This window comes from Eretmochelys imbricata, chromosome 1, assembly GCF_965152235.1.
Source record: "Eretmochelys imbricata isolate rEreImb1 chromosome 1, rEreImb1.hap1, whole genome shotgun sequence".
NCBI classification, from domain to species: domain Eukaryota; kingdom Metazoa; phylum Chordata; order Testudines; family Cheloniidae; genus Eretmochelys; species Eretmochelys imbricata.
The window spans coordinates 51,948,067-51,964,154 of record NC_135572.1 but is presented as its reverse complement, the minus strand read 5'-3'; the positions used below and the strand labels follow the sequence as shown (position 1 = coordinate 51,964,154).

The following is a 16,088-nucleotide window of genomic DNA, read 5'->3' as shown; positions in this document are numbered from 1 at the left end:
TCAAAACAGGGAGTTCACTAACGGTTTACAGAGGGATCTTTTAAAACAAAAGAATTCCTAAGGAATAAAAATATCTGATGTTCCAGAGATGGGTTACATGTACTACAGCACCAAATGAAGCAGGCATATCGAAAGGAGACATGGAAAAGTATGATACTAGTAGACCAAATGTCCTGAGGCACAATCTGTTGACAACTAAAGTATTTAGCTGAAACAGGGAGACGTGTTAAAATGTCCCTGCAATTAGAGAAAGAAAACCCTAAAAAAATTAGATATTGTCTTTAGGTAAGTACCAAAAATTCAGAAGGTGTTCAGAATGAAGGAATTAGAATTCTGGAAGGAAGCTAGAAATAAACAAAGAAATACTGGAACTGCAGTGTCTGATGCCCACGGGATATAAGCTGACCTCATATTTTTATGACGAGAATGAGCCAATCCCATTAAGCTAGATGAAAGGTGAAAAGGAGAAAAAGTGTGTCTTTATGTTTTGCTATGATAGATTCCGTCCTGGAACTAAAAATTTGGATCTTTCCTCAAAAAGACCTCAAGTTCTTGGCTTGAGTCTCTAGGGTTAGGTCCAAGTTATGCCACCCAAAATGTCACTGGAGTAGTTGCTGAATTATCTGAAAAATCTGCAGCATCATATGTTCCATAAAAGCCAAGAGATTCAAGAGGGCTGGATGTGGCTCCAGAACCTTTTCTTCTGGTCTGCAGCTCCCTCTGCAATTAAGAAATGGATCAGGACCATATCTGGCTCCCTGCTCAAGTTAGAAGGGCTGGGAAGGAGCTGCAGCTCAAGTAGGTGGAGTTTAGGAGAGAGCTTGAGCAGGGATAGGCACAGGCACTTCAGTGTTCCTGTCTTTCCCCTTGGTAACAGCCACACAGGTGGTGACAGTTCCAGAATGCCCCAGAGCCTGAGTTTAAGGGAGGCTCCTTCACCGACAATCCCCTGCCTTCTCTCTGTGTTCCAGTCCCTTTTGCTGTGAGCAATCAATATCTGGCTCAGAGGAGGCATCTTTAAACAATCTTCCTCCTGCTTCTGTAGTTGCCAAGTCGCACAGGTTCAGAGAAGTGCTTTCCTCCCTCAGCCCTTCCCCTTTCAATGAACAAGCACTCAGAGGGGAATGCCCCAGCGGAAGAGGGAGGATGAGAGAAAAGTGGGGAACAGGGAGGTTGAGAAAGTGGGAGAGGATGCCAATGAGCAGAGAAAAGAAGGTGAGTGGGTGGGTGTGAGAAAGAGAATAGACTTGGGAGGATGAACAGCCCCAGTGCTGCATTAATGGACTGAAGAAGAGAGGTTCCACAAAATGTAGTAATTGTCTTTATTTGCTTTATTTAACTCTGGTCTCTAGAGAGGCACATTCTGCGTCCAGAGAGGACTGTAAAATTAGCGTCTTGTCAGGGAACGCTCTACTCCTATAGCTCCGAAGTGAAAAGGTAATGTGGCCCTCACTACAGAACAAGTTTGACAGTCCTGCCTTACAGCATTAATGATTAATATGTTTCTTGTATCCAAGATTACGAAAGCTGGTTGTAAACAGAAAAAAGCCTAAATCCAGTTTGTATATGTATTATTTAATAAAGTCTGTTAAATCTAGGTAGAGGTCAGCTTCAAGCAATTGATTTTAGAAGGATCCATCAAACCAAACTTTTTTTTTAAATGACTACTTTCTCATTATTGCAACCCCCCTGAGAACATCAAACAGTTACTTTCAAAACACCTGTGATGGATATTTAACATCAACATTTAGACTATAACTTGAACCTAGACTTCTTCACATGCTCTGGATCTGCCATGATGAACATACCTGAAAGTAAAGTCACCACACCTGAGGAAAAGCAGTAACCTTTTTTTTTTAAAGCAACAAATAGAAAGTGTAACAAAACACTGAATAGACTCTTCTTAAAAACGTCTACTATTTTGTGGCAGGGAAATTTAAAGGAAAAAAACCAAACAAATGCTATTTATTCATGACCCTGCTATATTTTCCCTTTGATACAATGGAGTTTGTCAATATACCAGTAAGGAAGGAAACAAAATCATTTTGTCTGTACTAAAACTGGAGTGAAAAACATCTATCTGTGAAGTGGAAAAAGATAAAACTGATAGTTAAATATTACTTACAGCCTTTAAAAGGCTTTAAACAATATAATATAAATGATTTCCAAAATATATATTATTTCTCTCATATAGGTAAAGCAGAAAGGTATTGTTGAACAAATTAGTTCTCAGACCAGCAGTGCTAGTTTACATAATCCTTACCCATGCTTGTGGGAACTTATTCTCTCTCGTGGAGTAGTTAAGTAAATGCTTACTAATGTAAGTTGCCTACAGTAAGAAGCTATGCAAAAGGTAATCTGAACTGCAATTCACTTGTGATTTTATGGCTACTTTTAAGGCTAATCATTGTCTACTCTCTGTAGAGTACAATTAGCATAACTGAAATATTTTATGTGGCATATTATTGAGTTTATCCATACTTATTCTTGTTTTTCAGACCTTTTAAAGACAGATTATGTTAATATATTCAAAATTCATACTTTGTAAATACTATAAAAGTTCACTCAATCTTGAAGCATCAAACTTCAAAAGCAATTTGGCTAGCCTTTTCTTATCCTATTCTTTGGAAATCTTGTCTGCCCTTTCTGAATCCTAAGACAGTAGTCATTCATTGTTCACATTTTTCCTCATGCTGCTTCCAGTATTCAACCTCATTCTGTGTTCCATTACCAAAAAACCAGACAGCTAACAGTATGGCATCCCAAGAGGAAGCATATCAACCATTGGTAGTTGCTTTCTCCAAAGGCAGCATATGCAAGGGTACAAAAACTGGGAAGATGTAAGGTAAGAAGAATTTATTATATTGGATCCCAAACACAATACAACTTGTATCTATTCTACACCTGTGACACACACCATGAAACCAGATCTTACTTTTCATACCAAAAACATTTGTGCTAAAGACCTTTAAAATAGTCTTTGGACATGTATTATACATACTAAACATGAGGCTAGCTTGATTCTAGAGACTCCAAGCTTCCAGGAATCATACCCACTTCTTAAAAGCACTTCCTTACCCATCTAGATGCCAAACCTCTTGGATCTTACATAAGTTTTATTTTGTGGAACCAGTGGACAGGTTTCTTTCACATGCTCCTTCTTGGGACAATTGGCTACTCCCTATGTGTAGTGTCAGGGCCTCTTTCAAATACAAAAGATCTTCAGGAAATAAGTTTTTCATTCTGCATTGGGAACTAGGAAAAAGCTTTTGCCATTAGAAATGCTACCCTGACAACACAGGTCTAGAATCTCATGACCCATATTATGGTAGCTAAGGAACCCCTGAGTATTCCCTAGCAACTGTGTGTTAGGAATTACCTGGCATGCCAGTTAGCCTGTGGCAGCTAGGGATTATATTTGTGGAGTCCCTTGCTACCATGTAAAGGTTTATGGAGAGTTCTATGCCCCTGCAGTCACTACACTAGCACTGGCAGTGGAACATTTTCCCCGTATCTGCTGCCAGACTGGGAGATGTCCTAGTTCCCCAGTGACTATTATGGATTTGAGGGAGGGGCAGTGGCCCTTACCTGGTAAGGCTAAAACTGTAGATTAGGGGAGCAACCACGTCTCCCCCCAAAACCCAGGAGAGAAGCTATTTGGCCCCAGCGGGAAATGGTAGATCACCTATCACTTCCAAGAAGACAACTGGCTCATGGAGATGGTGGCCTACAGCTGTGCAAACAGCAGCTCAGATTTATATCATCATCAACTTGAGCTGGTTTTCACAGAACACAACAGAACTGAAACCCACCTCATTTTGAGCAGGAATTTTAAAGGAACACTTAAGATCGATGAGCCCAAAATTACACCTAACTTTTTTAAAAAAATATAAACTACTGTATGTTGTTCTCACTGAAATCTGCATTTTTAGTTAAATAGGAAGCACCTTCCCATTCACAGAAATATTAAGTCTAAATAGAAATGAAACATCTGTTTTTACACTTCTTACTTGCACTGGTTGTGTTGATTCCTCCATTACATACTTGAAAATAAATGATACACATGCAAACATAGTGACAATAGGGTGAGAACAATATACACAGTATTTATGAGATACCTTAATATTTATGGTCATATAATATTCATTATACATCTATTCTAATGAGGCTTAACTCTAATTCCCTAGAACATATATTAGAACCTCATTTACTGTATTGTCAATTAAAGTACAGTTTAGTACTATTATATTTTGTACTATTATATTTTGAACCAAATTTTCAAAATATGTCTGCAGAAGGGAGCACGTACTTTTCTCATGCCCAACTTGGGCATGAGATATGCTTGGGTACACATGTGCAAATATTTGACTTGTGCACGCAGAGTTTGGTTGCACACACTAGGTATTGACCTTGTTTGTCTGTGAGGATAAAGATTTACCAGTGTATTGTATCAAAGTATATACTGATTATTTATACAGAAATAGTTTAGTAGATAGGGCACTAATCAGGTGAGCTGGGTTCTATTCCTTGTTCTACCACTGACCTTCCGTGTGATCTTAAACAAGTCATTTTGCCTCTCTATGCCTCCTCCCACCCTTCATCTCTCTTTTCTATTTACATTGTAATGTCTTTGGGACTGGGACTGTCTCTCACAACCTGTTCATACAGCAACTAGCCCAAAAGGGGCCCCGATCCTGGTTGGGGCCTCTAGGCCCTGTTGGAATACAAATAATAGTGCTACATGATGATCAACAAGCATAAGTATCTACAAATTATCTAAAACAAATTTTAATAAAATATTGTGTTGATGGGCTATGGAGAGCATTGTATCTGCACATCATGTACTAGAAGAGGAATCTCCACACAGGAAGACTTTTGAGGAAAAACAAGAGAGATATAAAGAAGACAAAAGTTTTCTTGAAATGATTCCCACCATCAGCACATCCAATTTTCAATTGTACAGAAATGGCTGATTCATTTTAAATTTTGAAACAAATGTTTATAATTACAGATTTATGATTACAGCTTACCTGTGAGAGACTGCTCCCCAAGCACCATGTTTGTTTGTTAGGATATTCAGTATCTTCTGTTTCAGCTGATTGGCAGTAACATGATCGCGATGTTTAGCAGCACTTATAAGGTGGTCACACATCTTTTCCTCCTCTCTTCTATCAGCAGCATATTGAGCACACTGTGACTAAAAATTTAAAAAAAAATAGTGAATAGTAAATAGAATAATTTAGGAAGTGCCTACAAGTTGCTTAGGACTGATTTTCATATATCTGAATTCTCCTTTCTACCTACATCTTAGTCACCTTTGTTCTCACTAAACTCAGCATTTCTAAGTACCGTAAATAAGAAGCACCTTACCATTCACAGAAATATAAAGTCTAAATAGAAACACAACATCCATTTTTAAACTCCTTACTTGCACTGGCTGTGTTGATCCCTCCATTACATACTCCTAGGGAATATAAGAGCATTAATGCTAACTTAAGGTTTAGAAATTAAGTCATCAAAAGTGAGGAAATGCAGAATTACAATGAAAACACACTTAACTCTGCCTCTTTGTGCTTATGTCTTAAAATATGGCCTCTTTTTAGATTATAAATTATTTGCCAATTAATACCTTATACAATACTTTATACTCTGTAATTTCTTATTCAATATTGCACATAGAAACCTACAACACTGTACCTGACAGACTTAGCTTGACTTTTAAGTCTCACTAAGATCTACAAAACAAGATCTTAATAGTTCACAAGTTCAGTACTTTTATAATTATGGATCTTAAAGTAGATTTCCATTACCTTTGAAATTAAATGTCTATTTCCTTAATCTCCATATGTTAAAACACACCACAAGTTACATACAGGTAAAAACAGTTGGATAAAGTGAAACGGGATAAAAAAATCTATCAGAAATACTTGAAACTGAAAACAAAGCTAGAAATAATTATTTGATCATGTTGCTTTCAAAATCCATCTCTCAAGGAATTTCAATAATTATTGCCGTTTCCGTTACAGACTGATTGTGAAAAAGATTCCATTATCGAAACACTGTTAACTTTAGTTTCTATCTTCTAATACTTTTGTTCTCTTTGTAGCATATAGAATTATACATTTATCTACTTTATTCTCTAAAAGCGACTGAATTCAAATTCTCAATACTCCTCTAAGTAGGGATCTGTTTGAAAAGTCTGAATAGGGCAAATGTGTCTATGGCGATTAAAAAAAAAATATCACAGTTTTCTTACAGAGATATGTGGTAAAAAAACTACATTATTCTCAAATTATTTTGAATAAATTGTGTTGGTTATTTAATGTGTGTGTGTCCAATGATCATTTCTGAATAAAATCCCTCATTTTGAACTAGGTATTCTTAAGCTTATGCATTCCATAATAACTGATTGTTTCCCATTTTAAAACAAATTCAATGAAGATTTAATACTACCTAAACAAAGTACTATATAATATTGATTATACCAGCAGTTGCAATTAAGCTAACATTCTACTGGAGACATCTTATTGCATTTCATGAATTCAGGTGTGCATACTTCTATACATTAGTGTTTTTATTACAGAAAATGGCAGTACTTGGTAAGATTTTAACTATGTACTTCATCTACTGTATGTAAAACTATTAGTGCAAGACATCTATTTAAGACAGGAATTACATTACTTTTAAGGGGTTAATTCATTTTTTCAATTTATCTTCATGTACAGGGAAGCACCAATTAGTCCAATGATCTGCCTCAGTAATGAGGTTAATATTTCACCAGCTCATTGGACAGTAAAATTAAATTTTCATTTTTCTTCCTGAACAGTTACAGAGGCTAGCAAAATGAATGTTAACTGGAAGCAATCATTCTGGAAAAACTGGACTCTTTCAATAATAGCCGTAGTCATAAGACAAAATTCACTAGTGTTAACTTTACACACCCTTATGCTCACATCTACACACCCACATGCACCCACACTGTGTCACTATATAACTTTAGTCCAGTAGTTCTATCAGTAATGATATAATTGAAGTTTGAGAGGTAAAAGTGAGATAACTTGACTGGTAAAATACTCATTCACTTTTTTTCCTGCCGTGAACAATAATTGGCATACTCAAAATAATCAAATATTTACAAAATAAATACATTTAAATATTGTTTAATAAAATAAAACTGATTTATAATTTAAAATGCAGTAGATGGTAAAAAAACTTTCACACATCTTTTAAGTGGGATGCATGCTAATATGATATGATGCCTATGTAACATTATTACAACATCAATATGTAAAACTGTTTCAGACTTTAAGCACCATCTTACTTTAGTTATATCTAAGATTCATAGTGGTACATGATTACATTTAATTTTTTTTATTTTAATTACTTACAGATTTTATCTTGCCAATTTCAAACATATTTCTAAGGCTTTTCACAAGACAATAAGTATAATAAAAATGTTATAGAGAAATGTCTTGGTTTCCTTACTAGAAAATAAGATTGACTTAAGGCTGTTCCTTTAGGGAATTTAGTTAATATTCTAAATCTTATTTGCTAACAGAAGCTGGAAGTTAATTGAATTTTCTCATTTTGTCTAGAGTTCTGACAGATCTTATACCTCAACATATTCTTCAAAGAGCAGATAACTCAATCTTCTATTGTCATTTTAGGTTACTGTATGATGCCCTGATAAATATCAAATGTTATTTATTGTTGAGGCAATATGAAACTTCACTCTGACATACACTTAATTATAAATGTGATTTTATCTAAGCTCAAAATATCCAGTATATGTTTCATAATAAAGTTGTTGCAATCCCATCTGACAAGTGTGTGCTGTCTGGCCTGACAAAATGAAGTAAAGGTTATATGTATTCAAAATGACAACAAGATATCTCTGTGTCTTATATTTTTCTGCTATGTCAAGGAGCACAAGAACTAGTACATCAAAGCGTAGGTTTTAGCGAGCTGCTTCGATGAGATAAAAACCTCATCAAAATTGAGATTACTGGCTTCTATGTCTTGCCACAAGGTGCTTGTTGGCATTCCCTGACAGATGAATATGTTCATACAGCTATTTATTATCTTCAAGGCTACCAAATCAATCAAACCTAATTCTAATGCCATGCCACCCAAACATTAAAACATGCTTTTGTGAATTATTTTATATATGAGCATATAGACACACAAACATATACACATAGGCAAAAACAGGAATAATCAAAATTTTTATATTGAAATATCATAGATAAACTTTTTAATATCAAAACATATTGCCTGATAAAACCATGTTAAACAAAAAGATTTTTAACATTGTTCTATCAAAAGTTCTCAAATATATCAAAATATATGTTTGAAAAGGAACATGAGAAATTCTAAGTAAACAAAAAGAAAAAAGTTCATTCATCTCCAGTAATTAATTAATTCTTATTAGCTTAGCAAGTAGAAAAGGTACTGAATATCATCTTCCAATTTATAAGTTATACCCGGTAAATAAGATGAAAAAGTACTAGAAAGCATTGGTATTGGTAGTGAAAATACTATACTATTTACAGAACATCAATATTTATTATTTTTCATAAAGCACTTCAAGTGTGCTAGCCTTTAGTTTTATTTATTATACACAAAACTCACATTCTATTGATAAAATCCAGCAAAAATAATTTCACTATTAAATGTTGTTTGTTTTACTACTTGCAATAAAGTCAGACAAGTTCTTTGTGAACCTTAAAAATCTGCCATATCAAGTTAGTAGGCATTCTGATTAAGGGGTTTCTTCAAGCTGTAAATATTTTCATGCATTTCAGTGAAGGGATAAGAAGATAAACTAGTTCCTTGTGTTTGACATTTACCAAAGCTTTCAAAAACTGGCTTTCAAATGCCTTCAATGTAAATTTGTCTCTCTCTCGGAAAAAAAAAAAATCTGTATTGTATGAGGTTACAGTCTAAGTGATGGCTGAGTGAAAACAGAAAAGCAGGAATTCATCAAGTCTTGAGCTTACCTCAAATTCGGCATGTTTGTGTACATCTTCAGCTCTTTGTCGGTTCAAAATAAACTCCGCCTCATTTGCAACACGCACTATGTGGTCTTTCATTGCATGACATAATAATCTAAAACAAAATAAAACACTTGAAATCCATCTTCATATTTGACTTTCTTTGAATAAATTATTTCAATAAGTTTGCCTTAGAATGGAAAAAGTTGAAGATTTGCCAAATGAAATATAATTGCTAAATTAGTTTACATTAATAATTTAACTTTTTCAGAAGAGTTCATTGTAATTTCATATTTTTGTGAAAAAACAGAGAAAACTCTCTACAATGAAAGAGGCCTTATGCAGTGAGTTTAGTATCAGCTAGCTAACTAAAGGAAACACTGCTTACAGAAGTGTTGTAATTTGGACCTGTTTTTAGTGAGACTGCAACCACAATTATAGCATGAATATAGGAACATTATTTCTTTTTTTGGAACAACTGCTTAACTGTTACTGGTAATTCATCTAGCTAACTAAAATTTGAATGCCCACAGTGCATAAAAGTTGCAATGTCTTTATATTTTTATGTATAACAGCAGCATAAATCAAAGAAATGCAAAAAAAATGCACGATATAACTTGAATTATTTGAATGCACCATTATTAAAATATCAGTATTGCCAAAAAATCAAATATCCAAAAATCATGAGACTCCTGTCATAAAATCAGATTCTTAATACATAAATTACTTTGGATTTTTTCCAATTTGCTTTTGGTTTTTGAACCTTTTGGGTGAATTCAGGTAATATTAAGCTTTTCTCTTCATTCAAGAGGGCTAGAAACTCACTTTTTTACAAATATGAAAGCTGAGATTAAATGAAAATAGATTTTCTTGTAATCAGAAGTTTCCAGTAGCTGGGGATTTAAGAAAAATATCATGAGACTCATGATAAAATTGCAATTGGCAACACTACATGTCATAATAATTGAAAAAAAACCCTGGATTGAGAGCTCTTTTTCAAAAATGACATTGCTCTCTCTCCCCCTATTATTGTTAGGAGTAGCTCTTTGGGTGGGAATGTCAAAAGTGCTACAATACGGGCCTAATTTTGCTCATTGAAGGCAATGAGAGTTTTGTACATTTGTCCCATGGGAATTAGGTGTCTTGACATTTTTGAAAATCTCGTTAGGTGCTTATTTGCATCTTTAGTGCCTAAATATCTTAAAAATCTAGCCCTGAGTGAACAGAGAGCAGTGAGATTTATTCATGGTTATCACTACATTAGTATTTTTCAATTTATAAAAAGGAAGATGTGTCTCAGTTTTATGAGACTCCTGGAGAGGGAAAGAGGCTCAAGGCAACTGCTTCAGGGGATAGGTCAGTGGTACTTTATCAGAGATTTCTGAAAAACAGAATTGCATTTAAAGTTTGTTGCCATTTCTATTCAAGGAAACAGGACTTTGTACAGTTAATAAATAAACTATGAAAATACTTTACTTGGTGTCACTGATTTCTGCTTCAAACAGGAAACTGGCCTAAAAGGCCCCAAAATACACTTCCATTCAGCAAAGAGGTGGTAGCAACAACATCATTATCGCTATCTTGTCTGAATTAAATCACAGTCCGCTAGCTCTTATCCAATCCCAAATTCATGTTGACACAGTGGATTTCATTCAGCTATTCTAGTTGGGTCAGATGTGATGGAGATGAAGAGCTGTGTGTCATCATCATATTAAATATACTGCAGCTCTCAGGTTTCAGAGTAGCAGCTGTGTTAGTCTGTATTCGCAAAAAGAAAAGGAGTACTAGTGGCACCTTAGAGACTAACCAATTTATTTGAGCATAAGCTTTTGTGAGCTACAGCTCACTTCATTGGATGCATTCAGTGGAAAAACTGAAGTGAGCTGTAGCTCACGAAAGCTTATGCTCAAATAAATTGGTTAGTCTCTAAGGTGCCACCAGTACTCCTTTTCCTTATATTGCAGCACATAACTCCCCATTAACCAAACCAGCAGCCTCATGTATGACTTGAACAAGAGCGGTGACAACATAGGAAAGTCTTCTCAGGGGCATCATTTTCTATGGAGCAGTGGGAGCAGTTGCCCTCCACAACCCCGAACTTTTCATAGCTCCCTGGGTAGCCAGGCTGTGGTGTCTCCCCCAAGCCTGCAGGGAGTGCTGTTGGGCAGGCTGGGGTAGGTCACCTAATCCTTACATTATCAGTGATGCCCCTGCCGCCCCCGCCTTGGTCCCCAACAGCTGCACAGGAAGCAGCAGCAGGGGTGTGGGCCAGAACAAATCACACAACAAGCGAGGCCCTGATCCAAGCCCTGCGTCAGCGATTGGTGAGACACCCACCCTGGCTCACTGTCTGCCCATATACCTCCCTGCTCCCCATCCCTACCCCCCACAGAGCAGGGAGCAGGAGCAGGGAGAGAGAAGCAAAGATGCCCCCAAGCCCCTGAACTTTTCTGAAATGACGTCCCTGACTCCTGTGGCATTAGTATAATTGCTTACAATTACTATTTGGCATCTCTCAGAAAGATAGCAATGTAGCTAGTGTGGTTCAGGGATCCTTTGGTGCCAAGAGAGCCAGGGTTAAATAAGGTTTTACAGGGATCACCTGGGTCTGATATCTGCATAATAGTTCACTGAAGGGTAGCATGTGAAGTCTCTTCTGAGAGCTTGTAGCCCACTGGTCATCATAATCATTGTGAAATGTATGGATGGATATTTAAGAAGTTATGCATCTGTACTGAAAATTATGTTTTTAAGATCTTGGAGTTAAGGCAGGTCACCAGGTGGTGACATACCTCAGAGCTGTTCCTTTCAGGCAGAGGGTAACAGACACCTATCTCCCTGCCTGGTCATTGGTGTATTACATACCTCACCCAGCATGTCTATTTCCAGACTGAACCATGTGCCAACTAAGTGATTGTGGAATATAGAAGAGAGGAAATCTACAGGAAGAAACAGTCAGCAGGGGGTGTCCTGTTTATGAAGTATATCTTGGAGTACAAAGAGATACAATGACTACTTCAACTAAAAGGCAAACGGACAGCGTACCTGCCTCATGAAAGAACAATCACAGCCAGGATGGCTGTAAAGCACTGCAAGGATTTTGGTGAGCAACAGCCTACCCTACTAGACATGAGAGGATCGTGTTAATTAAGACAAGGCTCGAGAATGTGTATTTCTATGTGAAGTACTTTGCACTTTATTAAATTTCATCTGGTTGAAATCAGACTCATTCTCCAATTTGTCAAGGTTGTTTTGATTTCTAATCCTGTCCTCCAAAGTGCTAGCAACCCCTCCCAGGTTGGTGTCATATGCAAATTTTATAAGCAAATTCTCCACTACATTATGCAAGTGATTAATGAAAATATTGTACTCTATTAGACCCATGACACACACCTGTGGAACCCCATTAGATACACCTTCCCAGTTTGACAGCAAACCATTGATAACTTGTCTGAGTATGGTCTTTCAACCAGTTATGCACCCTCTTGATAGTAATTTAATCTAAACCACATTTCCCTAGTTTGCTTATGAGTCTGTGTCAAAAGCTTTACTAAAATCAAGATTATCACTTCTTCAACTTCCTCACATGGACTAGGTCAGTAACCTTGTCAAAGAAGGAAATTAGGTGTGACATGATTTGTTCTTGACAAATCCATGTTGGCTATTACTTATACTCTTTTTAGGTGCTTACAACAGATTGTTTAATAATTTCTTCCAGTGTCTCTCCAAATAGACTGACTGGCGTATAATTCCCCACAGCCTCTTTGTGCCCCTTTTTAAAGATAGGTACTATATTTGCCCTTCTCCAGTCTTCTGGGAGTTCACCCATGCTCCAAGAATTCTTAAAGATAATCGCTAACTGTTCTGAGATTGCTTCAGCTAGTTCCTTAAATATCGTAGGATAAATTTCATCGGGTTCTGCCAACTTGAATACATTTAACTTATTTAAATATTCTTTAACCCAGTGGTCCCCAAACTTTTTACCTTGTACCCCACCTTACCCCTTACTGGGGGGGTGTGTGGACAGGGGTAAAGAGTGCCAAGACTGGGGCAACAGCTGGGGTGGGCGCAGAACAGGGTCAGAATCCAGGACCCCAACTGAGGGGCTGGGGCCAGAAGTGGAGCAGGACGGCGCTCCCTCCCTACACTCTGTGGCGGCTGGCCCGGGACCCAGGCCGCCCCCCCCACGGAACATTCCTCGTTCCCCCCTCCCAAGGGGCACGCTCCACAGATTGGGGACCTCTGCTTTAACCTGTAATTTCCACATTGTGGTTTATGTTAACATTAAGTATTTTGTCACAATTAGCCTTTTTAGTGAAGACTGAAGCAAACTGGGCCTTAAACACCTCAGTCTTCTTGATGTCACCAGTTATTAGCTCTCCTTCCCTGCAAAGTACTGGGCCTACGTTTCCCATTATTTTTCTTTTGCTCATATTGTATTTACAGAACATACTATATTTTATGTACTTTGTTAGGTGAAATTCATTTTGTGCCTTAGCCTGATTTTGTCCTACATACTTGTGGTATTCTTTTGTATTCATCCTTAGCAATCTGTCCATGTTTCTACTTTTTGTAGAATTCCTTCTTTGATTTTCAGGTAACTGAAGAGCTCCCAACAGCGCCATATTGGCCTCTTATTAGTCTTCCTATCTTTCCTCTGCATCAGGGTAGTTTGCTATTGTGCCTTTAATATTGCCTCTTTGAGAAACTGACAGCTCTCATTTGCTCCCTTTTCTCTTAGATTTTCTTCTCAAGGTACCTTTTCTACCAATCCTACCAGTTCTCTAACTTGGCTAAAGTTTTCTATTTTGAAGTTCACTGTCTTTATCCTGCAGCTCTCACTACTTCTTTTCCTCAGGATAATGTAACTGTTTCATGATCTCTTTCACACAAATTGCTTCCAACTAATTCCTCTCTGTTAATCAGAATCAAGTCTGATGTCTAAAATTTGTAGACAGTTAAGTCTTTTTATGGTGAACTCCCTTTGCATTACGTGCTGAACACAGGTCTAAACTTTCTAGAGGTGACTTACTGAATTGCATTCCAGATAGCTGCTCTGCCTAGGAAAGAGGCTTAACTAATACGTTGAAGCCATCAATACAGTAATCTGAGGCTGTCAGCTTTGAATGATTCAACTACAGGTACCCAAGGAACAATGGGTTTTCTACAGAGAGGTGGATGAAGCATAAAAAGGGGTGGTGGTAAGGGGCCAACCATCAGAACTGAAAGCCTTGCAAGAACAAGAGGGCAGCCTGAAACGCCAGCAGACTCTGACTCACAGAAGGGGTGAGATCGACTCGGGGAGGATGCATCTCAGGACTCTGTTGTTTTACAAAGAGCTGTAACACTCAAGTGCTTTTAAATGTAAAGTAATTGTGGTTAAGAAATTCCTTTGCTAAGTCTGTGTTCCTTGCTTTCCTGCCATGTTGACCCCAAGGAGGTTAAACTAAAAGCCAAGAGTGCCCACAGCCTTGGCTGAACTCTGGGAAAATGTATGCAAGTGACTGGGGAGCTTGTTTCAGGGGCTAGAACCACTAGATTGTGGATCCCATGGCCAAAGAAAGGACTCAGGCAAGCGATATAAGCCAGGGAGTGAGCCTTAGAGTCCCAGAGCTAGAAACAGTGAACAGACTTTGCCCAAACTGAGTTGACTTGGAAGCATGTAGGACCATGTGGTTGGACTACTCACAATAGAATGGTGTCCATACTGGGTCAGGTTGTGACAGTAGTCATTAATCCTCCTACCCAAATGATGTCTTCAGATATGAATTTTCACATTCATCAATTTTCTTTTTTAGTTTTGCTATGTTGCAGTCAGTTCTTGCAAGCAACATATCTTGCATAGACTGGAAGTAAAGAGGACTCTTAGTTTTTTATATTGCTGTAAAAAAGTCATGCTTATGTCCTGTGACAAAGTTCCTGCTCTACCTTGGTGGGTCTTGCGTTTATTGGCGGATTTGCTCGCCTTGGAGCTTCACGGCAGCCCTCAGCTTGGCCATTTTTCTGAATTCACAGTCCAGATCGACTCCTCCTGTGTCTGACCAGGAGTTGTGAGGATTTGGGGGGAACCCGGGCCCGCCCTCTACTCCGAGTTCCAGCCCAGGGCCCTGTGGAATGCAGCAGTCTAGAGTGCCTCCTGGAACAGCTGTGCGACAGCTACAACTCCCTGGGCTACTTCCCCATGGCCTCCTCCCAACACCTTCTTTATCCTCACCATAGGACCTTCCTCCTGGTGTCTGGTAATGCTTGTACACCTCAGTCCTCCAACAGTCCGTGTTCTCACTCTCAGCTCATAGTGCCTCTTGCTCCCAGCTCCTCACACGCATACCACAAACTGAAGTGAGCTCCTTTTTAAAACCCAGGTGCCCTGATTAGCCTGCCTTAATTGATTCTAGCAGCTTCTTGATTGACTGCAGGTGTTCTAACCAGCCTGTCTTAATGGTCTCCAGAAGGTTCCTGATTGTTCTGGAACCTTCCCTGTTACTTTACCCAGGGAAAAGGGACCTACTTAGCCTGGGGCTAATATATCTGCCTTCTATTACTCTCCTATAGCCATTTGGTCCGACCCTGTCACAGTCCCCCAATCTTTCTGGATGCTCCAGATTAGTGAAAAAAGCAGCCTATTCCTAAATAGCAACAGTCAAAATGTATTACAGAATGCACATTTGATATAGTTTAGCTAAGATCCCGCTCCCTGTCCCCACTCCTGAAGACCTGCCTGCTTACTTGTCCAGAGGAACAGATGTACTTTCATCAGATGCTCATTGATGAGATCTGCCAAGATGCAACTTAGACAAGCATTGGAGCTTAAACAGAGCTCTGTGTAAGCTTGAAAGCTTCTGTCTCTCACCAACAGAAGTTGGCCCAATAAAAAACATTACCTCACCCACTTCGTGTCTCTAATCTCATTGCTAAACAGTCAGTCCACAACAAACTTGATACACAGCTTTGTCCTTTGCAACATACAACACTAACATCATCAAGCTAGCCCAGTGCTTGGGCAACCTCAACTCATGGATGAAGAATAGCAGACTGAAGCTAAACCAAACCAAAACAGTGATTATGCTGGTTGACAAAGAAAAACATTTTAAGGAA

General features: G+C 38.0%; 1 protein-coding gene across 5 annotated transcripts in view; it reads right to left on the bottom strand.

The window, feature by feature from the left end:
- Positions 1-16,088, bottom strand: part of NBEA (neurobeachin) — an 843,583-nt gene that overhangs the window by 359,005 nt on the left and 468,490 nt on the right. For all 5 annotated transcript variants that reach the window (XM_077806446.1, XM_077806437.1, XM_077806454.1 and 2 more), the window contains 2 exons: positions 9,000-9,108; positions 5,031-5,197 (listed from right to left, as the gene is read on the bottom strand). In XM_077806446.1, coding sequence (XP_077662572.1) covers positions 5,031-5,197; positions 9,000-9,108 — 276 coding nt within the window. The remainder of the gene's footprint in view (positions 1-5,030; positions 5,198-8,999; positions 9,109-16,088) is intronic.